This window comes from Seriola lalandi, unplaced genomic scaffold, assembly GCF_002814215.2.
Source record: "Seriola lalandi dorsalis isolate HSWRI2012SDOR001 ecotype SW California unplaced genomic scaffold, Sedor1 jcf7180002054384, whole genome shotgun sequence".
NCBI lineage: Eukaryota > Metazoa > Chordata > Actinopteri > Carangiformes > Carangidae > Seriola > Seriola lalandi.
This window is the reverse complement of record NW_019524937.1, coordinates 58,169-85,588: the sequence shown is the minus strand read 5'-3', so window position 1 is coordinate 85,588 and position 27,420 is coordinate 58,169. Positions and strand designations below refer to the sequence as shown.

At 39.3% G+C, this 27,420-nt stretch overlaps 2 protein-coding genes across 3 annotated transcripts; one reads left to right on the top strand and one right to left on the bottom strand.

The window, feature by feature from the left end:
- Window positions 1-22,562, top strand: clip3 (CAP-GLY domain containing linker protein 3). Of its 2 annotated transcripts, XM_087174801.1 has the most exons (14): window positions 1-195; window positions 1,900-2,039; window positions 6,317-6,410; window positions 7,294-7,455; window positions 7,706-7,824; window positions 8,847-9,083; window positions 10,836-10,886; window positions 11,187-11,322; window positions 11,878-12,033; window positions 12,210-12,341; window positions 12,769-12,892; window positions 13,215-13,282; window positions 15,676-15,748; window positions 16,518-22,562. In XM_087174801.1, exons 2-14 carry the CDS (start codon window positions 1,947-1,949, stop codon window positions 16,570-16,572), a joined length of 1,500 nt encoding a protein of 499 aa, XP_087030927.1. In that variant the 5' UTR covers window positions 1-195; window positions 1,900-1,946; the 3' UTR covers window positions 16,573-22,562. The 2 variants fall into 2 exon arrangements, with proteins under 2 accessions (XP_087030927.1, XP_087030928.1); XM_087174802.1 differs by lacking the exon at window positions 10,836-10,886 and having other exon boundaries at window positions 3-195.
- A 2,421-nt stretch (window positions 22,563-24,983) lies between these two features.
- Window positions 24,984-26,525, bottom strand: LOC111657152 (homeobox protein goosecoid-like). Its single transcript, XM_023409207.2, has 3 exons — window positions 26,174-26,525; window positions 25,764-25,963; window positions 24,984-25,152 (listed from the first exon to the last, which is right to left on the bottom strand). The coding sequence occupies exons 1-3, from the start codon at window positions 26,484-26,486 to the stop codon at window positions 25,033-25,035; spliced, it is 633 nt and encodes a 210-aa protein (XP_023264975.1). The 5' UTR covers window positions 26,487-26,525; the 3' UTR covers window positions 24,984-25,032.
- Between the last annotated feature and the right edge of the window lie 895 nt (window positions 26,526-27,420).

Below are 27,420 nucleotides of genomic sequence, written 5' to 3'. Positions count from 1 at the left end.
CTTCTGACACAAACTTCTGGAAGTACTCCAGTGGTGTGTGGAGGGAAATGCCATCACTGGTGATATCTGAACCATAAAAATCAGTATGGGGACTGATAAAATCCTTTTTCAGCAAACGATACCCGTCACAAGGCATGATTTGTTTTCCTGGTTGGGGCTTGATGTCCACGTAATCATCGGCTGTGGAATCAGTGGGTTGGTTGTTTTCTTTGTCCACTTCACTGGCATCTTCATCTGCCTCTGAGTCACTTGAATCAGTGTTGTCTGATTCCATCTCAAAATCACTTGCTCCATCTTGGCGATTACATCCTTCACAGTGTATAGATGATCTCAACAAGCTGGTGGCATTCTGAAATGGAAAAAGCAAAAAATAATAAGACACATATACAAGATACAGTATATATGAGTATTATTTGTAGTAGATAACCTGAAAGAGTAAATAGAGTGGTGGAAGTGTTCAGAGTGGAGATCCAAGTCCTAATCCTAATCCTTTCCACAGTCACACAATACTGTCTGTCTGGCCTATTATGCCCTCTATTATCATACTGAAAGGAATACATGTATCCACCCTCCAGAACACATGCCAGTTGCTATGATCAGGAACAGGTGAGGTCTTCAAAGGCATGAACAAAGCAACAAGCATCCCCCAACCCATCCCAGAACATTCAGAGCCTGTTTCCAGTCTCCTAATGCAACAAGCAGCTATTGGGCAAACACACAAAGCTCAAAAAAGCCCAGGATAGGTTCAAAGTTTTATTTAGACTGATAAGATACAGATAGAGTTTCAAATACCAAAAACAATGAATTAATTCAATTCAATTCTGGTCTAAACTAGAAAATTTTAAGAGAGAAAACACATAAAGAACTTACTTACAGTGAATCAATGCATATATTATATTTCTAATTATATTAGTATTTTTTTCCATCAAATACTCAAAATGAAATTTGATGGACGTTTTCCTCAAGAATGTTTTCCACAATAACTAAATATCTAGGCTACATGTTATAGGCATTTACTTACTTGACAAATCCAGAGAAATCCAGTCCAGTGAAACAAGGAGATGAGCTCAGAGGGAAGTTCGCAAGTAGTGTGAGTTCATGGTCAGATGACTGGACCTATAAACAAATCTGTTATCCAGTAGCATTGGGAAGATAAACAATAGGACCTACTGACTATGTAAATGTGGTCTTTAGAAAAACAACCAATCTGGGATCATTTTTTAGGATGGCTAATAGCAGTGTTGCAATTTTGCAACTGTGGGCCATACAGGCCTTACACAATGCTTGTGTTTCGCTTGACAGACTTTTCAATTCTACACCAGAGGGAAGAAATAAAAACTCAAACCAATAAACCTGTGAAACCAGTTTAAGTTAAAATATATCTTACCCCTTTGATCCCATCAAACTGCCTCTCCTCAAAAATCACCTTGATTAAAACACTATTGAATGATCCCGCTCTGCTTCAAGTCCCATCCTGAAATCCTGTTTCAGTCTGAAGAACATCAGATTAATCCACAGTTTGAACTGGAGTCCTGAGCTGTTGACAGTTAGCAGAGAGAAGTTTGTTATCAAACTGATTCCAGTTACTCAGTGAAATGAAATCTACCTCAGAGCTCAGACTGCAGACCTGGCAGGAAGAGAAACTGCTGAACTCACAGGTTACTTCTGATTTGATCAGGGTTTGACAGGAACATCTTGGCATCGCTATCTGGAGTGCTCCACTCTTTTTAGTGTTTTTACTTCTTTTTTTCAGTTCACCTTCACTTTCCTATCTACTTTGCTTATCTCTTTTGTTTTCTTTACTTTCTTTTTGGTTCAGTCGATCATGTTTCTCTTTGAGTGATTCATTCTCTTTCTTTGGGTTTCCCTCTAATTTTCCTGTATCCCTCTGTCCTCTAGCCTTCACCTTTTTCGACCCGAACGACCCCGCCTGTTTGGAGATCCTCATGGATCTTCGTACCACCATCCCAGAGCTGTTCGCCATTGTGCGTCAGTGGGTTCCCCAAGTGCAGCACAAGATTGACATCATCGGCAACGAGGTGCGAACGCACAAATATCAAAACACTGAAACACTACCATGCCTTTTTTTTTTGTTCACATTGTTGTCTGTGAGTATTACAGAGAAAAGTATTCTTTAAGTGACAGTTTGGGTTATTTTAGGTACTTACTAGTCTATTATTGGCAGTAAATTTGGGTCAGCACACTATATTTTGAATATTTTTGGAGACATTCATTGAATTAACATTTTCATAATTTATTATTTTCTTATTTTCTTTTCTTAATTTATCAAATAAAATTACAATAACAAAATTCAGCTTCTATGTTGCACAGATTTGTAGCTTTTTTCATCTCATATCATCATAAACTGATTCTTGTTTCTTTAAAAGTAAAAAAAAATATAAAAAAGGTTTGATCTATAGGAAGATATATTTGTGGTTTTAAGAACCAAAAACCATCTCAATGTAATTTTACATCTCCTCTCTCAGGCTTCTCTCTGGAGCTCTAGTAACAACAGGTCAGTGAGCCAATCAGAAGAGAGGAGGCTCTGAGCTTCTCTTCTGACTGTTTTCTGAGTGATCCAATAGAAATATAGCAGGTTTCAGGTAAACACTCAGAGAAACCAAATCCTGCAACGTTGGATGGTGGGTCCAGGTGGGCTGGGCTTGGGGCATGGCTGAGAGCGGTGACTGCTTTGTTGTGACATCACAAAGCTCCAGAAGTCCTGGCCGCTGGTTTTAAGGCTCAGTTTCTGAATAAAAGGCTGTGTGCATTTCTCTGTGGACTGAGCGCTTGGATACTTTCACAGAGTTAATATATAACCTAGACCTGCTTTATAAAACAGACATGGAAATCCTTTAAACAGTATGGGTCTTTAAGTGAAACAATTGGAGAGTAGTCCAAGAAAATCAAAGTGATAAAGGAGAAATAATATAAACACTAAATAACATAAAAGAGCGCCTGGTTCAGTGTTTGTTTTGAGAGGAGAGTGACGCAATAGACAAGCCTGCTAGACATAACAAATCAGAGCGTTAGTTTCTTCAGAGAGAGAAATGGCTGCAGTTTATCTAAACTTCAGATGATAAAAGGCAGATTGAAATTCTGAATCAGAGATGACACAAACCCTATGTCCTGTGGTAAGAAGGTAGTGCTAAAGCTTAAGAAGCAAGAAGGTAATAGTACAACAACAGTGGCTCCCGCAGCTTTCGGTCGTCTTGTAGGTCAAGCCTTTAACCAGTTGTGTTACACTGCACGTCTATATTGCCTGCCCAACTTGTTCTGGCATGGAGCCTGATCCACTCAATCGTCATTGTCACATTGACCCAGATTCAACCCTCTGGAAACACACACACACACACACACACACACACACACACACACACACACACACATACACACGCAGATAATGAACAATGAAATCCCACTGAACAGCTTGGAGCTTGTGTTAAGAACAAAGGCTGAATACTGAGTATTAACAATTCACATTTCATTCTGTATGAATCACTATCAAAATGTAAAGAAACACAGGATTCAATGCTGTTACAGTGTAACAGCCAAACAGGTTTTTAAAGCATAAAGACACCTTCCATAACTAAAACCACTTCCTGTCTAGCTCCAGTTGTAACCACAACCTTAACCATAATCAGAATAAAAACTCTAACATGTCATAGTGGCTGTGATTTTGTTCATAAATTGGAGGTGAGTTCCCACAATGTCAGTGATAACCAGCACACAAACAAACATTGTGATAATGACCCAGTTAAAATGGTTGCATGGACACGGAAAACATAGAGCAGATAGAGAGAGTGGTGCAGAGGGAGAGAGAGACAAGAGGGAAACACAGAGAGAGAGAGAGCTCGGAAGTCATTGAGGCTCTATCATGATTCAGCAGGAGGCTGACTCAGCCTGGAAGAGTAAAAAACAAGGAGCAGACAGTGACACAACTCAGAAACAAAAAAGTCCTGTCCAGACAACTGTTGACACTTCACTTGATCATGTTTTTGCCTCATATTATTTTTATTTCATTTTTAATCTGGTAGCTGATCACTCTTGAAAATTATACTCTAGAGAGCCAAAGTGAAACAGAGACTTGAGGTTGTGTTTCAGATGTCAAAAGAGCTCATTCAAAATCATCAATAGCTAAAAATTCACAACAGAACATACACAGTTTGTCATGCAGTTCACTTCAAATCTCTAGATGAGGCTAATCAACTCAAAACACCATTATTTAAGCATTTTATTTTAGCAGATTTAATGAACATCAACTCCTCTAACCTGAGTTCATTGTGGGTTAATGCTGCGTTCAGGTCACATGGTTCAGACTGTAACTCCAGCCATTAGAGTGGACAAAAAGGTTCACATCAGCCTCAGTTCTAATTCTAGAGTTGTAGATACCAGGTCAGTGACAGTGTCAACAACAATAATACAGTAAATTCCTCTAATTAAAAAGGAGCTGTACTCTGTTTAAGATAAGATAAGATAAGATAAGATAAGATAAGATATTCCTTTATTAGTCCCACAGTGGGGAAATTTCCAGCATCACAGCAGCAAAGTGGACAGTACAAAGGAAAAAAAACAGATTGCCAAATGAAAAGAACCAAAATACTTAAAGAGATAAATAATATAATAAAATAAAATAAAATAAAATAAAATATAATATGTACAATTAAATACTAAATATACAGGATACAAAATGCAAAAAATAGCAGCAGATGACTTGTATTGCACATGGTGGATTGTCAGTCTTTGGTGTGTAAGGCCACTGAGTGCAGTATTTGTTGTAAAGTCTGACAGAAGCAGGAAGGAAAGACCAGCAGTATCTCTCCTTCACACACCGTGGGTGCAGCACCCTGTTACTGAAGGAGCTGCTCAGTGCTGTCAGAGTGTCCTGCATGGGTTGGGAGATGTTGTCCAACAGGGATGAAAGCTTAGCCATCATCCTCCTGTCGCTCACTAACTCCACTGGGTCCAGGGGGCATCCCAGAACAGAGCTGGCCTTTTGCAAGTGGGAGTCATTGGAGTTGTAGAAGTTTGTAGTGTAGAGGGTGAAGAGAAACAGAGCCAAAACCCTTTCCTGTGGGGCTCCTGTACTGCAGACGACTCTGTCAGACACACAGTCCTGGATCCTCACATACGGTTGGTGAGGTAGTCGAGGATCTATGTGGTGTGGTGACAGTCCACTCCCATGCATTACAACTTGTCCCTCAGGAGCGTGGGCTGGATGGTGTGGAAAGCACTGGAGAAATCACTGGAGCTGGGGTGGGGGTGAGGCAGACCACAGGGGGCTCAGACGGTGATTGCTGCTGCAGGAGGGACAGGACGGGGGAAGGGGCAGATGACTGATCAGATCTATTGAAAAAGAGATTCAGATCATTCCCCCACATTCTATTGGGTTTCACTTGTTAACAAACTGCTACAGATCAGAGATGGGGACTCGAGTTGCAATGACTTGAGACTCGACTTGGACTCAAGATTCTGTGCTGAATGTCATTTCAGGGAGCCAGAATCACTGAGGCAGCATGGGGCTGTTGCTGACTCATTTTACATCAATAACTAATTAAAAAAAGAACGAAAAACTGGGTATGAAAAGCTAAAAAAAAAAAGTTAAAATCCAGGAAAAAAAGCTGCTAATAGTTGTATCAAGGAGCAGTAACTGCAGATAACAGATTGGAGGAGCAGAGTAGCAGAGTGAGTTTAGCACCACAGCTCCCAGTCCAGCTCCCAGTGAGTCCAGTTTTACACAGTAAACACAAGACAACAGGAATCTAGTTTGAGTATCTTCAGCAGTATGTATAGCTTCATATTCTGCTGTTGTTTCTGCATAAATTCTAACACACTAATTAAAGTCCTTAAAGTCTGTGTGGTTCGGAACTTGAGACTTGACTTGGACTTGAAAAACATAACTACTGAGCATCTCTGCTCCCGATATTTAAAACAATAAAAATAGTTGAGTAAGGCTTAGTTTCCAAATATTTATCACATAATGTATACTGATAATGAACATAATGATTTGTTACAGCCCTGGCGTATAGTAAGTAAAAATAGATTTTGGGGAAATAGAAAATGTGTTGTTTAAATAAGTGATAACACACATTAGGGTCTCCACCCCTCCACAGCCACTGTTTCATTAACTGAAGACAAATAAGTGAGCAGATGAGGATCAGGCTAAATTAACCACATTAAAAGCCACAATGTGTCACTAATGCATTCATACATTTTACCAAACATTCACTGAGATAATGTGGAAGCTATATATGAACACCTACAGTCAGTGTTATCCACTGTGAATGTGTGTGTCTTTTCTCTTTCTGTGTTTCAGATCCTGAAGCGTGGTTGTCACGTTAACGACCGCGATGGTTTGACTGACATGACGCTGCTGCACTACAGCTGTAAGGCCGGAGCACATGGAGTTGGTAAGATACTTCCAGTCAGTCAGTCTGACACAACCCAGCTCAGCTGCACTGCTGTGATCTGTTAAAGGATCAGTCGAACCTTTTTTTCCAATCAGAATTCATTTGTGTTAATGAATAAACTTTTACTGCCATGTGCAAAACAAGAGAGGAAAAGTGAGAGTCCTTGGTTATTAGACCCCATAGTGATGGCACATAGCTGGATATGTGGATGTAAAAAGGAGTGATGATGAGCTGGATATGACTGGATATGAAGGACCGGAGGTGAATGGAGTAGAGAAGTGTCACAGCAAATCACACTGAAATGACAGCGTTGAAAGTATGACAGGGACAACGTGATTGGCTGGTTGAGATCATGGTGAGATCTGATTGGTTGCCAAACACCTGAAGTCAGCTGATTACAAGGAATGAGAATGAGAGAGGGAGAAAACAAGAGAATTGTGAATGGAAGCAGAATAGAGATAGTCTCCTGACTGAACCAAAGCTAAGCTTCAATTCACCGTATCTTTTAATTATTATCAGAAAATCTTATGAAAAGACCAAAACCACTGTGAACTGATCTCATTGAAAAGTCTGTGCCATAGTCAGGTCACTACGATTCATAAAGCATATAATTAAAAATTTTACAAGATGTGAAAGACAACTGTGTTTATCCTTAGACCCTCAAAAATACCCTCCAAGAAATAAAGTAGAAACTTAAATACGAAGAACTATACTGGAGCTGGTCTGGTGCAATGATTCCAGAGACCAACATCAGTTCCTCACATAGTTCCCAGTCAGTGCACAGGGTTGAGGATCTGTGTTGTGGAGGATGACGTCAGGGTGGGTGTTGATTCTGCTCCTGTGCTGCTGTAAAGCCGGAGTTTCATGCTCTCTGTTTGTGCAGGCGATCCGGCGGCGGCGCTGCGTCTCACCAGTCAGCTGATCTCTCTGGGCGCCGACGTGAGTCTGAGGAGTCGCTGGACCAACATGAACGCCCTCCACTACGCCGCTTACTTCGACGTTCCAGAACTGATCCGAGTCCTGCTCAAAGCTGCTAAACCCAGAGGTACACACACTCACACACAGACACATACACACACACACACACACACACACACACACACACACACACACACACACACACACACACAGGCTCAGTGGGTGGTGTGAGTACAGGATAGAAGATGGTTCAGCAGAGCAAGAACAGTCCTTGATCATTTCCTGTCACAGATTTTCTGGCCCTCAGTGTTCCTCACTCTCAGCACATGTTAAAGTCAGCACTGGACTGGAGACTTCTTCTTCTGTGCTCTCCACAGTGATGAACTCTACCTGCAGTGATTTCCACTACGGTACAGCCCTCCACATCGCTGCCTCCAACCTCTGTCTGGGTGCAGTGAAGTGTCTGCTGGAGCACGGAGCCAACCCCACTGTCCGGGTAAGAACACACCACTGTACTTTATGTATTTATTTATTTGTTTGTTTATTTATTATTTGAGGGGGGTAGTTAACCTCTAGCATAATAATCAGGCTGAATCATTATTTGGCTTCATTTCAGTCATCAGTTTTCTTTAACATTAAAATCTGAATCCTGCCTGAATGCTTTGGGAGGATGAAGAAGTTTATGGTGCAAAGGCACAACTTTAGGGATTTTACTCAATACCAATCATTGTTTTGGGAGCAACAACAAAATCCTTTGATGTTTGTTTTTAGTGTTAATTAAGTTATTTTTTGCATTTTAGCACATGTAGGAATGGAATTCAGTCCCAAATAATATTGTACAACAAAATATGGTTTTAAAACACACTAAAAAAGCATTACCTAGAAGAAATTTCCATAGTAATGAGTATACTTTTGTGTATAGATTCATAGGCAAGTAAGCAATTTGGAAGGATGATATTTGTCTGTGAGATGATGATAAATTCAGTCAGAGCTTGTTTATTTTCTAGCGTTTGTGTTAAATTAAATTTGATGAGTCACTTGTTATTCTGTGCATTATTATGTGTATGTGTATTGTTGTGTTGTGATGAGTATTGTGAATTTCTATGGTTGTATTGTCAACAGCAAAACTGTATAGACCCCAGGAAGAATTTGAAATCTCAATCCCTCCATCTTCAAATTTTAAATAAATGTATTGGGTGTGTAATAGACCAGTGGAAGAAATTCATCTGTCCAATGAACAAATCCTACTGCTCCCCACACTTTTTTATTTTTATTGGTGACAAAACGTAACATAAGAGATAATGGACAGAAATAAGATAAATATATATAGTAAGATAATGGGCTTAAGAATAATAATTATAATTTCATAATGTAATGTCAAATAGAAAGGAGTGGCGAGGTCCATCACACACTATCCAAAAACCTGTTCTGTACTTGGATCAGAACTCGAGCTGTATTAAATCTTGACTTTCAGAGTGATTATTTAACCTATAGAAAATTTCCCCTCCCTCTCTGCAGAATGATAAGGGCCAGGTTCCAGGGGAGGTGGTCCCTGACCCGATGGACATGAGTCTGGACAAGGCAGAGGCAGCCATGGTGGCCAAAGAGCTGAAGCAACTGCTGCTGGATGCCGTCCCTCTGAGCTGTAACCTCCCTAGAGCCACTCTCCCCAACTATGACAACATCCCAGGAAACCTGATGCTGTCCTCGCTGGGGCTGAAGCTGGGAGACCGCGTGTTGCTGGATGACATGAAGGTCAGAGGCAAACTGAGTGTCAGGGACTTTAGTCAGTCCACTAAGTGAGAACAAACACACTGAGGTGCGGGGTTTCAGACACTGTTTGATGATACAGCAACAGTTTCATTTGAATCACATCAAGGCTGCTAGGTCCCATAAATACCAAAGATCTGCATCATACTGAGTTTAAACTACAGCAACCAAAACTTCCTGTAGTTTAAGCTCAGGTTAAATATGAATTGAATAATAAAATATAATGGATCAAATGAAAGGAAAGTAAATGCATTGACTGTCATTACATGAAGCATGAAAACCTTGTTTAACTATTTCACATCAACTCTGGCTGTTTTACCCCCTGCTCTTTGAATATGACTTTTTACAGCTACATGCACTGTAAATGGAGACTAGTCATTGTAACAGCAAGTGGGCAGGCAGGGGTAGTGCAGTTTGCATCTCTGTTGCGTTGCTGCTGCTGCAGCTCTCTCTCTCTCTCTACATAGAGTTTGCAGGTTACTGGAATGTTGGATTTCTCTTCATCACAAGTTTTCTGATATATTTTTGACAGAAAATGTCACTAAAGCAGCTCTGTTTCCACATGCAGCTGCTAAAATGGTTAAAAATATATTTATATCTTTGCATCTCTGTATCATATTGAGATTCAGACTAGACATTGAAACTATAGTGGAAGCTGTCAGTTTTATGTAATGTTGCTGGTATGATGTCACTATGACATCAACAGGTCTTTTCTCTGTCTGTGTTTGCTGGGCCACGTATGGAAGACCAGTGACATCACAGGAAAAGTAATCAAGCATTTCTTTGATTTCATATTTTGATAGGCATTAAAAACAGGAATTGTTAACTTCTCCTTTTAACCTTTCTGAGACACTCTGGACCTTCAGTGCTGTAAAACAGACTAAACAATCCCAATTGTCCGTGGCATATAACAAGCTCTCTGATTGGTTGGAGAGCTTAGCAGTCGGGTATTACCAGCACTGACAGCCCAGTGCAGCCATGCAGTGTGTCGCTCTAACCCCTTAACATGTGAAATGAAATGAAAACCAAGACCTTCGCTGCCGCCACACACACACCACACAGCCAGTGTGTTCCTGGCCTGAAGCCTCTGCTGAAATGTGTTTAAACTAGACACAGGTCCTTTCCACTTCCAGGTCTGATCTTTAAACCAAGATTCCCTGCACACAACATATATAACGTATATAATAAGATAAATAAAACAGTTTTTTCTACAAGTGCTAAGTCAAAGGTGACTGGACTTGTTTGGACAGAACCACATATTTACAACTGTTCCAAATGTCCACACTCAAAGGTGGGGTGAAAATAATACCGTCACAGGAAGGGACAAGACAGGATAATTGTCTAAATGGGAATAACACCATATAATCAAAGGCATTCATAGTATTGCACTCTGTTGCATATATCAGTATGAAAAGTGCCCAAGTTGCAGCATCTTTAAGAGTGTAAAGTTCTAGTTGTCTTTGACATAAAAAATTGCAGATGAAATTAAAAAGCTGCTTAAGAGCGTGTTCTGAAATGGGACGTGATGTCATGTGAACATGGCTACACATAAAGTCAGCAGTAACACTTGTAAATATATTTTCAGCGTGGCATGTTGTGTGATCGGTCCACAGTGGCTTTAATTGGTTAAATAAACCACTGCAGATGATATAGGTGCTTTGTGGTTTGAAGTGAATGCATGGCTGCAGGACAGAATGACGCTGTGTGAGCTCTGAACAGTGTGTTCTCGCTGTGTAGCTCCAGAGAGACCAGAGCAGAGACGACGTCCCGGCTGCAAACCTCACACAGGTTGGTTGGACCGGGCTCCGACTGGACCACAGACTAACTGAACTGACTCACCACGCTGACAACACGTTCTCTTCCTGTCACATGACCAATTAAAAGCTTTTCACCTTCACTTCATCTATAGTAGTGATGTTACTGTATGTGCCGAGTTACATGTCCTCCCTCTCCCCTCCATGAAGTACAGCAGCTGACACCCAGATTATCTGCCTCCATGCAACCTAACCAGCTAAAGGAGCTCTGCAGTCATATTTCATGCACGTTTAAGGGTTCACCTCTAACTTCAGGACTCTGTCTCTCTCACAGACCGGCACCCTGAGGTTTTGTGGTACGACAGAGTTTGCCAGCGGTCAGTGGGTCGGCGTGGAGCTCGACGAGCCTGAGGGAAAGAACGACGGCAGCGTGGGTGGAGTCCGCTACTTCATCTGCCCTCCGAAGCTAGGTAACAGCTTCAAGTCTATCAACCCCTGCAGCAGTGATGGTTATTTGTTGTTATTATTTGTTGATGGAGTGATGAAGTTTGTAATTGTAGTCATATATCTGTGACATATACTGTTGACTCCAGTGGCGGCTGCTGATTATTTACCTGAGTGTGGCTTCAGGTGCTGAAGGCTTCTTCTCACACACTAACAATGTTGGTGTTGAGCACTAAGCTTTGACACCAATTATAGAACTGAATATTAAATCAAAACCACACTTTATCCATCGCCAAGCGGAAAGATTCTCAAGAAAATTTAAACTTTAAATATTTCAACATAAATGCTGAATGCGTTCATTCAGCATACCATATTGGTAAGGACATGTCCCTAATGTCCCTATGCAAACCTACGCCCATGCTTTTTACTTGTATTAGAGGAAGATGGGATTTTAAATATAAATAAAACGACAGACACAATTAGCAGATAGAAACGTTTCTCTCAGAAGTTGGTGAACACACACCACTGTAGTGGGACAATCATCTTTGATGTTATAGTATGTTATATCTTTTTCGCTACAGGGATTTTTGCCCCGGTGTCAAAGATTTCCAAGGCTGTGGACCAGACACCTTCATCTGTCACCTCCACCCCCCGAACCCCCCGCATGGACCTGGCGTCCCGCCTTGCTGGGAAGACCAAGAAGGAGAAAGAGAAGAAGGAAAAGGAGAAAGAGAAAGGTAACGTTTGTCTAACATTACAGTCCGTGTTAATGTCACATGTCGAATCTCTTAAAAACAGATTCCTTACATTAGGGAATAGAAGTAGAAGTAGGTCCGTGTTACATTTTTTCTATAACAGTGTTAAAGAGAGTGTCGTGGTTGTGAGTGGTTGTGTGTTTCCTGTGTGTTGTCAGCCCAGAGGAAGAAGTCGTCCATTGCCAGTCTGGATCCAGAGGGACTGAATGTGGAGGTTGGAGATCAGGTTCTGGTGGCCGGACAGAAACACGGCATCGTCCGCTTCTACGGCAAGACCGACTTCGCTCCAGGTCTGTGTGCCTTATACTCTGGTAGCTTGATAGGCCAGCATGCTAACATGCAACACTGCTAGACACCGCTGAATTCAAAATACTACTCTCTCACTTTGATTGAATATATAAAACCCCTGAAGCAGTTTTCAGCTTGAAATTAGGAAACAGTTTCTTTAACAAACGTATTAATATTATTAAAGCTGGTATCAAAGCAATATGAGTATAAAGGGAAACAGCTGTTGGATCGTTCTTTGTGGGGTAAATTCCTGGTGAACATAATTTTTTAATTACATTTTTTTATTATTATTATTATTATTACATTAACTGTTATTACATTAACAGTAACAGTTTTGACCTGAGATAATGATTCAGCAGCTTCAGGAAAGTGGGTCAAACTCAGGTAGCGGCAGAACAGGTGTGACCTTAGCCGTTTGTGTCCCTGCAGGTTACTGGTTTGGTATTGAGTTGGATCAGCCGACAGGGAAACACGACGGCTCAGTGTTTGGAGTCCGTTACTTTAACTGCCTGCCCAAATATGGAGTGTTTGCGCCGCCCTCCCGCGTCCAGAGGTAAGGTAGTGTTCAAAACAACAGATGTAGCAGTATTTTATTTTACTTTAGTGTCTGTTGCTAGATTATATCAATGTAATTTCACTAATCAGTGCATAATGATTTTAATTATTTTATATAAAATTATATCAAATTCAAAATATTGAAAGGCATTAACATCAGTGGAGGCCGGGTGCTGTGTAGAACTCCATAATAAACCAGAGCAACATGAAATGTGTTGTTTTTTCTTTTTTTTTTCCTCTTCAAAAGTGTCTTCTTTAAAATGATGTGTTCTTCTCGACAATATCATAAAAACACCTTTCGTCGTCGTTGTTTGTGTCAGAATTGGAGGCCCTAAAGACGGCTCACAGAATGACAACTCCATGGTGAAGAAAGTCCACCAGGTCACCAGTAAGTATCTCTCATCATACTGTCAGGTCAAACAGAGGAGGTACACCGAGGTGTCTGAGGCTGACATGTTTCCAGGAGATGTCAAATTTTTGTGGTATGGACAGACCTTCATAGTTTGACTTCATAGTTTTGTCTCACCAGTTTTATTGCCACTACTGGAAACAGTTTTACAGCAGAGTATCATACCAACAGCCATCAGGCAGATCTGAAACACGCCCATCTACACCCAGTGTAGATTAGGCTTAGGCGATATCCAAAAGGTAATATTGCAATACAGTCCAGCCCAAATATCGCAATATATACCAATATAATATAATATTATTATGATATCTTTCATATTATACCATTATATTACTGTATTTTATGTTTAGGTATAAGTCATGCTTCCACCAAACAACAGTTCAGCAGCAGTTCAAAGGGCCAGACTCAGGAGCAAGGCAGATACATTGCAAAACTGAAAAAAAAGTGATAATACAAACAATATCACATATGTTGGGAAATATTGCTATATTTGATATCACTGAATATTAGTCCAAGCCTAATGTTTTACCTCATTACCCTATTAACGAGGCCAACAGAGGAAATATGAATTGCAGCTAGCCCTCAAAAATTCCTTTGTTCAACATTTGTGCCCACTCTGAACACAGAGGCTTCTTCACGGCAGTACAACAGAGAGTTGAGAGACATTCACCATTAGCAATATGTGGTTATTAGAGTAAAACTGGACTTGCCATGTGTTGATGCTCCATTGTGTCTGGTAATATTGTTGTGTCTCTGCAGTGCAGTTTGTAAAATTGTTTCATATCTGATACAATGATGTAGGGCAGCTAATAACTGCAATAATCCTTCAAATGTGGATACAAGCAACAAATTGGTATGTTTATACCTCCGGGGATATTCATTTGAAAAATCCCATTAGCCGCTTGAAATTTCAAGATGGCCACCATTTCTGGAAAAGGAAACACATATTTTACCACAGACTTTTACCCACGGAACAACTCTCGACGATTTTGCAATGTAATCTTGTGTTTTAGACTATGAGGATGTCAAATTCACAACTCGTAAATTTCCTCAGAGATTTATTTGTGCAATTTCTGATGTGTAACGTGAAAAATTCTGCATAAAACACAATGTATTTGCAAAACATTTATGGTGAATGATAAACCAAAAGATCTGTAAGAGTCAACAGTTTACTTGCTTACATTAACACTAACTACACTAATATCAGCTCGCTAATTTGCTGGCGCAAGGCTAGTTAGTAAGCATTTTTGTGAGTAATATTTTTGCTGAAATATACTTTCATTTCATTTTTTACAGTGTACTAAATTTCACCTTCTACATTGTTGAAATGTTTGATTTGACAACTAGATTATTCATATGAGAAAATAGTGGATGAATTTATTGCAAAAAATAACATTTCCTTGCCAGAAATAGATGGATGGATGGATGGATGGATGGATAGAATGGATAGATAGATAGATAGATAGATAGATAGATAGATAGATAGATAGATAGATAGATAGATAGATAGATAGATAGATAGATGAGCGGGTGGTTGCGGCCTGCCTCAGTACACAGGGATTGTAGTAAGGATGAAGAAAAACCAGATTATGATCTGATCTGCCAAGTGGTGATAGAGCTGAAGCAGTGTAGGCTTCCTTGACATTTGCATACAACAGATCAAGTGTCTTATTTTCCCTTGTGGGACAGTCAACATACTGTGTGAAGCCAGTCAGTTGAGAGATGAGAGTGAGATGGTTAAAATCCCCCGATATTGCAATGAATGCATCAGGGTGCTTGGTCTGTACTCCCGCAACAGTCTCGTGAATGAGGTCTCTGCATCCATGGTATGGCTCCTTCAGCTCAGCCGGTATGGGATGTTAAACTCCATATCTGGTAAACTTTAAAGCCAGGAGTTCTTCCTTTGTGTACATTTTTTTGTCCATTGTCAGACGAAACAACAATGTAGAATAAAAAACATCAATCGAAAAACTATATACTAATATAAACAAATATATTGCAAAAAACTACTGAAACTTGCTGCCACGTGTTGCCAGCGCATCATCTGAATACAGTGAAATGGTGGCCATTTTGAATTTTCATGTGGCTACGGTGTTTTATCAAAAAAGTAATACTCAAGGATGATTTGTGCCAAATACATGTATCCACATTTGAAAGATTTCATTGATATGCAGTTATCTGCTGCGCTAATGAAGAAAACTACCAGCAAAAAAGCCCAAAATAAAAACAAATAATACAGGATGTTATGATCAGAAGCATAACCTTAAAAACCTGGTGGAAGAATCAACATCGGTTCTGATAGAGGTTTGAGTTTCTGCTCTCTGTCTAATGATCAGTCATTAACACACTATCTGTTTGTTTGTTTCCTGCAGTGTCACAGCCGAAGCGTAACTTCAACACAATGCGTTCTCCTAAAGACCTGACCTCTGAGAGCTCCATATCCAGGTGAGAGCAGAGACCACTGGTTCTGGATTGTTCCGAGTGTATTAATGATAGAAGATGCTGCTTTCTGGAGGTGTAGACTGACAGTGCAGGGAAAGAAGAGGTTCCTTCATGACATAGTGTTGAGATAATGAGACAGATTGTGTGAACACGTCAAACAGACTTCTACAGCCTTCTAGCTCCTTTTCAAAACTTCAGTCTGAGTCAGACTTTTGATTTACAGTCATATTTTCCCAGACAGACAGACAGACAGACAGACAGACAGGTAGACAGACAGACGGGCAAGGGCGGGCGGGCAGGCAGGCAGGCATACATACAGACAAGCAGACAGACAGCCAGACAGGCAGGCAGGCAGACAGACAGACAGACAGGTAGGCAGGCAGACAGACAGACAGACAGGTAGACGGGCAGAAAGACAATTGTTTCAGTTATTTTCAGCACTAAATCTGAAATCTAGGATTTTCCCAGGCTTTATTATGACTTTTTACAAGATGGGAAATGGTAACTATGGTAACAGAAATGTGGTATTAACGCAGCATTTTTTCCATGTTTATATAAATGTGTGTATAAAACCATAAAAGTATCAGATTTCCCATGTTTGAATGTGTCTCTTTTACCAGGCGTTATGACCTGACCTTGTCACTAATATAACTTTTTCTGCCTTTCCTATTCCTCATCCTTCTCAACTCCTCTTCCCTTTGGTCTTTGCCCTGCTCAACACCTCTTCATTTCTTCCTCCTCCTTCTTTGTCCTCCTCTTCCTCCTCCTGCAGGTTGCTATTCTGCTGTTGGTTTCCGTGGATGCTGCGTGCTGAGATGCATTCCTAACAACCCCCTGTTCCTTCTCCCTCTGCTCCCCCACCATATTGATTTCTCTGCTCTTTCTTCTCTCCATCTTTTACTTTTCCGTCCTCTTTGAGTCTCTTCAGACTATCGCTATCGCCGGTCAAACTTCTCATAGTGAAAACCCAGTCTCTCTTACGCTCAGCCCAATCCTTCTAATTTAGCCGTTCTATAGCAAAATCTATAGTGCCTTGGATCTGATCAAAACGTCCTGCATTCCTTTAATGAAACTGAAACAGCTCTGCTAAAGCAATTCCCCTAAATTTATCTTTGTATCCCTTCGCTCGTCTTATAATCCCATTGTCCCAACCTGGTATTTTACATGTTGTGCTTTTATTCAGGGCAGAAAAATACAGCTGTATACTTTCTCTAAGGCTAACAAACACTACTGAACATTAGTTTGTGCTGCTACATGTTTTGTTTTTTGCTGCTACTAGATTTGGGTCTTGCCAAATTTTGAAATGAGTGCCAGATGAATTTGTCATAAACTTACTTATCAATCGAGGTTGGCACCTGTTAGCTAAAAGAGGACAATAACGTGAACACTTTGACTCATAGATTGTGGTTTGTAAAAAACAGACTTTGTATAAGTACCTGAAAACAAACAACAATGACCTGGGAAACAAATCCTGAGTCATGAAGGGGGGTGTAACTGAGAGTCATGATACTGTGCTGTTATGAAAGAGCACATGGAGGCACAAGTGTTCACATTTTGCTTGTTCTCTGCAACGTTTCCAAACACAGCAGTGTTTGAGGCTCAAAATGTTTTGGTACTTGTGCAGAAATTTTTTTGGATATGGAGTTGTTTGTTAACATCTGGCTGCTGCTTCCTCACTACTTATCTGAGACCAAGAACTGCATCATAACAGCCACTGTCTCTGTTGTGTAAATCCACCGTCCTCTGATCCCATGGGGGCAGTTGAGGTAGACACTCTTTAAGACACCTCAGCTGTGGTGTCCATTGGCAGAATATGGCTAAATGAGAGCCGTGCATGGATGGTCTCTGATGAAGCACTGATATAAACATGTTTCAGAGCAGCCTTGAACCAGAGGGATAGCTTCTCTGCTCAGAGCACTGTGGTTACACATGTGTAGCTGCAGATCCAGTCTCAATCCTAGAAAACTTATACAACTCTATAACTAAACTGAGTGTGAGGAACTTTTATCCCCTGCATGCTTTAATCTCAGATGTCAAAATGAAAACAGGGTTTATCTGCTATTTTATCATAGTGTTACAGTCAGTTATATTTTTTTACCTCTCAGATGTATGCAACAGGCCTAATTTTAACGTTAGGATGTGAGATAGCAAAATAGTTCTCGGTCCCTTTGTGACATCTCCTGTCACATACAGGGATCGTTGCTCTGTAGTTTATACGGACGCCATCATTTTACCACTAGTTGAATTTGATGTAACTGCACATCTTAAAGATAAAACACAGCTTTAAGTTGTTTACTAGAAATGTTAACACAAACGAAACAGTTGGACCTTCCCTCCCCTGAACAACAGAAGACTCAGTTTTAGTCAGTTTAATAGAAGTAGATAGACGAATAACTGTCATCATTTATCAAACATTAGTCCATCTAGTTAGAGTTAAATTACAGTTTATTATAGACATCTTATCTTAAATAAAGAGCTGCAGTCATTAACCAAAACTGCTAACAGACCCAAAATCATCATTATCTTTGATGCAACTTCAAAATCAAAAATGTTCAAATCAGAAATGTGTTTTCAACCCCATTAAATGTTGTATTATGGTTTTTGTGTTGCTGCTGTCTTGTTTGCATCTGAAAACGATTTTCATCTAAAGCTAATATCAGCTTTAATGACCTGTTAAAAATAATAATTTGTACATTTCTGTGTCCCTTCATCAAACCTCTCCTCTATCTCAACGTTTTTAATTTCCTACCATAGGAATTTAGACCTGGATCATCTCTCCAGAAAGTCCATGATATTTAAAAAAGTTTCCTTCCATCTTTCTCTCCCCCTCCTCTCTCATCCCTCTTGCTCCATTTTAATAAGACTTTGGTACTTCTTTGTGAATGTGAGCATCAACAAAAAACACAAGTTAATCTAAACTTATGTGTGTGCTTAATGTTAAAACCTCTCTCACCAAGTGTGTACATAACTGAAAACAGCAATATGTAAACAGTGTACCTATCTCTGTGTGAAAATGGTTCCTGTGTTAATGTCTCTTCACACTTTGTAAAGCACACTCATACAGAGAGATGAACACACTCACACTCTGATGGCCGAGGCTGCTGGGGGCAAAAAACATTCAGAGAAAATAACCAGATAACCACGAGAAATCAATGTGTGGAGGCAGGTTTACACCTCAGTGACAGGTAGACTCAAAAATACAAGAGCCATTGTGATTTTCTGTGTGATTTTTCACTTTTTCTATTAGAAAGTGGCCATAGTAGCAAGTAAATACAGTCAGTTTTACCCAAAAACAAACAGTTTATGGAAAACCAAAGTCAGTCATCTGTAATCTATGAATAACACCGCAGGATTTGTATGTTTTATAGGTCAGATCCTCAGTTTATGACCATGAGTCATTGTTGACATTTATTTAAATATAGTTTTTATTTTACAGCTCAAAAAAGATATTATTTTACGTCTGAATGTGTTCCCACTAATTTTCCGTATTTAACAAACCCACCAAACATTAGTCTTATTTGGATAAAACATTCAGCTGCAACTTCATGTTTCCAGAGCTGTAAAACTGTAAAATGTGTATTGATTGCTTTACTTGTCAGTAATAAGTTATATATGCTTTTTTACATAGTGTTGGCTTTTTAAATGAAATAATTTTATATCCCCCAAGTTATATTCAGTTTGCACTTTTACTCAACGATTCATATTCTGGTAAAAACGAGAAGATAGCTCTTGAATCTTTGGTAAAGTTCCAAAACTGGTTATTGAACTTTTGAGTCGACCAGTGTCTGAAGCCATTAAGTTTGAACCTTCCCTATTCACTGGTTGTGTCTGTGTGGATTGACAGAATCGTGACTGAATGCTGATTGGTTTGGTTGATTTGTGGAATATATTTTTTCTCGGTTGGTCTTTGTGCTAGTCTTTTGCAGCCTCGGCTAAAGGAAACACTTTGTGGTTGGTCCTGCACACTGCTGTTGAAAACTGTTCTGTTTGTTCTCATGGAATCAGCTTCAACATTACACAAATGATAACTACAGCGCTCAGTTTAGCTCAAACCAGCTGCAGAACTTACATGATCGGACCAAGGTTTTTCCATTTCCACTCAAACGCAAAGCTTAGCTCCGAGTGTTGCTGCTGAATACGAGAGTAAAAGGTCACTAAAATGTATGTCAACCATTTCTCAAGCTTCGCTATGAGTAGTAGGTTGAGTAATGGTACACAAAGTAGTGTCGTGGGAGCCCTCATGTCCAGGTGTTTTTCGGACTGACAGTCTACGTGGTTTTGTCAGCTTGTTAAGTTGCAGAGTTTCAGCACTTGCAGCTGAATGGAAAGAACTGACATTGAAAAGAGCTGATTAAAAGAAATCATAGTCAGTTGGCAAATCGAGTGTTCCCGCCTCTTTTGGAAAACTAATTTGTTTGAGTAGCTTTCCAGGTGAAGAAATGTCCTTAAAAATGACCAAAATGTCCTGACACTACAATCTACCCTCGAAAACTGTAAAATATTTAGATCAGCTTGCTACAACTTTACAATTCCCCAAAATTTATTACAATGTCCCAGCAAATTCCTAATTTGTTCAGGAATTAGGTGAGGCTATGCAGCTGATTTTAGCATTTGACTTGTAAAGTTTGGAGTGAATTTAGAAATCTGACTGAGGTTTTACAAACCAAGAAATCCAGATTTACCATACATGTCTAAATGAAGTTAGACTTAAACTTAATTTTTACCCACTTTTCTGAGATAATCCTGCATTGATAGTGTAGACTCTGGGTTATTGAAGATGTCCAAATGTGAGAATCTTGACATCATGTTAACACGATAAGACTAACCGCTTTACCTTCCTGTATTCATGCTGTCCGCTACTTTCATCTGCCATCCACCCAAACTCAAACAAAAGATGAACTGACGTCAACCCATGTGTTGTAGTTTACATCTGTTTACAATTTCACACAGGAAACGTATCTCTACAAATAAGCTACTGCAGCACGCTGTTCAATGCTAAAGCTCCACAGAGTCAGGTTCTGCTGACTTCATCTTAGGTGTACATTGACATTGGTAGACAACAGTGATGGTGGAAGTTTGTTTTTGTACAGTAAACGTACAGTACAGTCAGTATGTCCCAGTGAAGCCTCTCTTGGTTTGAACATAGTGTTCTGACTACTGTGTAAATGTGGAGCTTCTCTGGTTTGGCCACTAAGTGTCACTAGTGAGTCACTGGATATTCATCTTACAACAAACAAAATATTATTATTCCTCATTACATATTTTCTATTCGGTTTGCTCCATTTAAGGACTATAGTGGTTTTGCTTGTTTTAGCTCTTTAACACAAGCTACTGAACCTTCACTCCACATTTCTACTGACTCTTTTCCAAAGCTGTCATTTAGCTTTCAGAGTTACTTCATTGTTTCCAGCGAGCCTTCATTTCCTGTTTATTTATAAGAAAATCAATCTGAAACCTGCTGCAGAAACTTTGCATAAATGTCAAAATCTGGTCCCCTTTATATTATTAGTCCCACCTCCACCTGATTGTGTATTCAAGAATGAAAAAATACATCTGAGAACTGATAGCTCGCTGCTATCCTGTCGGAAAATCAACCCATGAAAACCAACAAGAAGCAAATACAGATTTCTGAATTTGCCAGAATGTAATTTGACATTAAAGGCTCAATATTCACCAATTTATGTCAATACAAAACTTTTCATTAATCTCTCAGTAACATTTACTCGTGCTCACATACCTTAACCCACTGCACTCAGATGTATCATTATCTATGACAATCTGAACAAGGATGGCCATTTCTTGTAGCAGAAGATATGTCCAGGATTGTGGTTTCTGTCTTAGCTGCTGGTGTGCAGATAAAAGTGATCGGTTTTATAATATAACAATATCAATAAAGAAAGCAGTGATATCGTTTATGTTCTTGGATTTAACCCTATCATAGAAATGTAGTACCAAGAGTTAACCAATAGAAGGCATCACTATGACAACACTTTCAACACAGTTGCTTCATAATGGTTTGTTGCTTCAGACATCTTTGTTTTCTCAATCACTAGCAGCCAGTTGTTGAATTTCAAGTGTCAGAAAGGGGAGTTTTGAAAATGGTTGCCACTGAATTACAACCTGATGGTTACATAACCTCTAACCTAAACAAAATTTTGACTGTAATGGATTATCCCTCTGTGGTGAAGTTGGTTTTCATAGAAATGAACTGAAACAGATGGCTGCCTGGAAGGAAGGAAATCAATCAAACATGGATGGATGATTTGGAAAATGATCAGCAGGAAGGGAAAGTGTGATCTTTTTTAGTTGATAGGCTAAAACATTCACAACCAGTGATTGGTCCTGTAAAACCTCTATAATCGATTGGTGTGTGTATCTGAGAATATAATGTTGAAGTCATTCTAATAGAAACTAACTCAGCACTGGTTGTTTTAACATTAATAAGTCTTAATAATATACAGTATATAGCCTATATTTTGATAACTTCACAAAGTGTACTTTTGTTCTCTGGTTTTGTAGTGTGTGGGTGTTTCTTTGTGCTCGGTTACAGTCCATGTGTGTGAGTCACTCCTGTTTTGAAAGTGTATGAAGCCGACGGACATTTAAGATGAACAGGGGAGAACGAGCATCGGGCGTCCTCATCCTAACAGATACTCACTGCATGCTCTCTCTCTCTCCCTCTCTATAACTTTCTCTCAGTATTTTCTGATTTGGGTTTTTCAGTATGTGTATCTTCTTCTCATCAGCATGGAAATGCTTCTAATAATAACAGTGACAACTCTATGAATATAATAAAGAATTTGATGTTGTTTTTCTACCTCTCCTGTCCGTTCCTTTTACTCACTGAAAACATTTTAGGCTTTAAGTTTGCGGTTAAATTGTAATTTATTTCGATTATAATTACACAGTTAGGCTTAATGAAGCCTGATTAAATGCATTATCAAAATTGTATGCTGTTGTAAACATTAAACAAGTAGATTCAGGCATAATTTAAACCTTACAAATAACTTTCACATACAAAATATACAACAATGAGCCTGATACAGACCCTTGAGGAACCCCACATGTAACCTATCATTTTAAATAAGTAATTCTTATCTGAACATATTGATACCTGTTTTCTGATCAATTTTTTTTAATTAGGAGTGTTCATCATACATTTCTAATTTCTTATAGCAAGTCATGGTCAATAATGCAAATTTCATTGGTGTAAATTTGTGAAAATGATCGAATCTAGAAAATATTTTTTAAACAACTAGAGACGTAGAAGAGTAAACACCATACAACGTGCTTAACTCTTTTGCGAAAATCTTGTTGAAAAAAGGACATTATAATAAATTGCAGACCATGTAGACGCAAACATGGTGCATGTTTTTATATTCAAGTAAGTGAAGCTCTGACCAAATCTTAACCTAATCATGAAGCACATGTCAAAAGGCTCATCTCAAAATGTAAAATACAGATTTAGAACTTATTAGCAGGTATTTTGATACAGTAGATATGTATAGTACAGTAGAATTATGTAAATATATATGAACAAGCATAAAATGAAAATTTGAAGTACAAGTAACTCATAACTATTTTTTATTACATTCAGTATTTGAATACATGTATTTAGTAACATAAAGCTGTTTTGAAGCATTGAGAAAAAACAAAACATGTTATACTGAAACCTAGTGGTCAAATCTTAAATCATTGATAAGTGTTTTTCATGGTGAGGTTCCATACAAGGTATATTATAAATTATGTTTTAGTAATTGTTTTCATAGCCTATGTGTTTCTGATACATAATTTATACAAACATCTGAAACATAACAGCTAAACTAGCCCACAGGGTAAGTTACATCTTATTGTGTCCCATATACAATAGGTTTGGAAGAGAGTAGCTCGGATCCTTGAATTTGACTTCCAATCTTCACTGGTCTGCTGCAATCTGCCCAAATCCCAAACTCTGTATGGATAAATAATTGTTCCTCTGGAAAGCCTGGGTTCAAAAATATATCACAGTTCTAAGGAACTTGTATCAGGAATTACAACATTAAAATCTCCATCTAATGCTAACACTCTAGAGACGGTCCTAAAAGTCTTTGGTCATGAAGCTTCTGCCTACTGTTCTATGATCCTTACAGCCAATCATGATCGAGTTATAGGAATTGGAATAAAATATCAAGGGAATTGTGAACAAGGCTGATCCAATTCAAAATTATAAATAGAGTCTACTGGACACCATCCAGGCTGCATAAGGTGGGTTTGGTGAACCGTCCAGAGTGCTGGAGGTGTCATCACAGAGATGGTACTCTAGTACACATGCTCTGGAGCTGCCCTAAAATTCAGGAGTTCTGGTCAGCCATTCATATCAGTGTAGAGAAAGTTACCAGTCCATCCCTTCTCCTCAAGTCTCTTTATTTTGGGTGACCCATCAGCATTGAGTGGCTTGACTCTGTCTCATGCTGGATCCAGACTGCCCTCATGTTAGGATAGAAACTTGTGGTGAAACAATAGAGAGCCTCCTCTGCACCAGCATTGTCTCTGTGGCACACTTCTCTTGTTCACCCGGCTGCTCTACAGCAATTATCATAAAGTGGAGGAGTATCGCTGGAAATGGGAGCTGGGAAATGGGAACATCACAGTGAGGTTGGCCCTTTTTTGTCTTTTGTCCTCATCTCAGTATGTTATCCTTATTTTTTTTTATATATTCTTCATTTTACTCATTAGTTTCCTTCTTATTATATTTTATTCTATATTTTTGTATTTTGTGATTGAAATATTTGCATGTTCTATTCATCATGAAAACAATTCACTGCTAATTTGAAACATAAAACAAACACAGGACAGAATTTATGATAACTACTTTTTTTTAATGAAACCACTCTTCTTACAAACTGTGCTTGTGTTTAAAAACTACACACAATATCTTCAACAAACTAATTTCAATAAGTTACATAGAAATACAAAATAATTTAAATCTAGAAATAAACTGCAGCTTTGGCCAAACAGCTCTCCTCAAACATTTCATAGTCAACTGTCCCCAGGGTGTGAAGTCCGGGGTGTATGACTTTCCCAGCAGCACGTGTATGCATCACCACAATAAAAAAAAAGTTATGTTGGGTCACCAACAGTCTCATCACAGCAGCTTTGGTCAACACGGGTGCACACTCTGCTGAAGTTCCCTTGAGCAGGGTTCAGTTTTAGAGGTCAGCTAACCTTTGACCTCTGGGGTTGTGAAGACAGCGTCCCTGCACAGGATGAGTTTGACCTGAGAGCAGCAGGTGGACAGTCTATCGGGTTTAGAGGAAGGAGGTGAAGAGACTCTTCTCTGCTCCAATGCAGGGTGGAGGGGAGGGTGATTTGACCTTTGACCCACTTCGCTGTCGCTTCCTCCGGGCCCTGCGGTTCTTAAACCACACCTGAGAGAGGAGAGAGTTTTAGTTTCATGTTCTTAAACAGGACATTTAGAGTAAACAGAATGAACCAAATGAATATTCTTGTGCTATAAAGTATAACAATCATATAGATTATGTTTTGTAGAGTAAAAAAACTTCACACACTGACAGTCTCCTACATGTACAACAAAGATAGTTTTATGGCTTTGAGTCCAGTGTGGGGATTTTATTCTACTGTAAATCTGCTCATCATGTTGTTTTGATGGCAATTCAAGTCTGTCTTTTTTTTCATCTTGAACAAATATTTAAATAAATATTCAAAGTTGCTTTGAACAAAACTATCTGTCAAATAAATGAATTAATATTCAAATATATTAGAAATGGTCTTTGACTCATGTGTAAAATGTAGAGAGGTTTTTGCTTTGTATGTTAAATAATCTTAGTTACAACATTCAACAGTTTTTTTCCTGATGAACAGATTTGAATTGCCACATAAACAAAAACAAACTTGGTGAGTCGGTAACTTATGCGTAAAATGCAAACTGGAAACGTTTCCTGGATAGACTTTACGCAATTCCATGAATGGGCAGTACATTTACTTTTCTCCATCCAGTGAAACATCATGTCGGACTCACCCTGACCGTCTCCTCGCTCAGCCCGGTGCTCCTCGCTAGCTCAGCGCGCGCCTCCATCCCCGGGTAGTCGGTAAACTCGAACAGCGCCTCGAGCTGCTTGGTCTGACTGTTGGTGAACACGGTCCTCATCCGGCCCTTCTGACGCGGCTGCGACACCTCGGTGTGGTGGTAGCCATGGTAGCCCAGCAACGGCTGAGCATCTGGTAAAAAAAAGAAAAGAAAATCATTTAATAGTTGAAAAAATACTGGATTTTATTATTATATTATTATTTTATATTACTACTGTAGACATGACTTTAAACTTTTTTTTACTTATTTTTTTCTTGAACTTGAAACAATAATAGTTTTCTGATCTGTCTGATTTGATCCTAAATTAAATTTTTAAAAAACTTTATAATTAGACCACAAACCTGCAGAGTCCCGGCCGCTGAAGTGCACATACACTCCAGGGTTTGGACAAATGCTGCTTAAGTCTGTGCGATGGAAACCGGCTGCGTAAAACACATCTCCAAAGCTCATCCCTTGGTATTGCAGGCAGCCTGGCACTGACACTGGTACTGGGACCGGCGCAGGAGGCCTGAGGTTCCCAGAGTCCAGACTGAATCCACCGGGGATCCCCTGGAGATATCCCTCTGGTGGAAACTCCATTACCGGCGGCTTGTGTCCGAGCTGTGGGGAGAGGATGCGCTCGATGCTGAAGTCCGACACTCTGCTTCCGTCCATGATTCAACTCTAAGATCCACAAAGTTTCCAGAAACTTGTCCCAGTAACCTCTGAGCTTCCAGAGTCCTTCAGTGTCCAGTTTTAAACAGAAACAGAAACAAAAGCTGCCATCAAACACCTGACGGCTCTTTAATATGTTAATGAGCTTCTTGAATTCAGTGTTTGATGCTGGAGGTTCAGTCAGAGATGAGAAGAAATCTGGACTTTGATTTGACCTCTGAACCCTTAGATTCTTTGAACTGAGAGATGATGTGACTGAATATGAAAAGTGTTTTGTCCATTAAATCTCCCACTCAACTGTTGACTTTCACTGTTCTTCAAACAACTTAATTATCCTGCTCTTATTAGAGTTAATGGGACACAAACACTGAGTCATCCCGTAGCTGTTTAATTAGTTCAAAAATACTTGCAGGCTACATTAGATTTAAAAAAAATAAATAAATAATTTGTTGCAGTGTGTAGTGAAATTAGACTTGGCCAAAATGCAAGAAGAAAATCTTTTTTCTGTGTATCTATACAATATACAAATCTATAGATTTGTTTTCATTTCAGTGATGACTTTCTCAGATTTATTTATTTATATAATCGTAAATCAAAAATATTCAACCACACAACAAAACAGCTGCAGACCAATCAACCTGACTGTTCTTTGTACAGTGTACATGTGTTGTTTGACCCACACAGACCTTGTCTCTCTTGCTTGATGAAATATTTACTGCAGGTCCAGTTTGGGGGAGAAAAATCTGCAGGGTGAGATGGTGGCCTGCAGGTGGCGCCATACTCGAGGTTGTGTTCACTGTACTAAGGAAGACAGAGAGCAGACACACAAAGTTCCTATAAACAGGAAAATTACACAGATAATATATAAAACATGGTTGATTTACAAAGTGTTGAACACCACAGTCCGACTGTGAAAAATATATCTGATATAGGG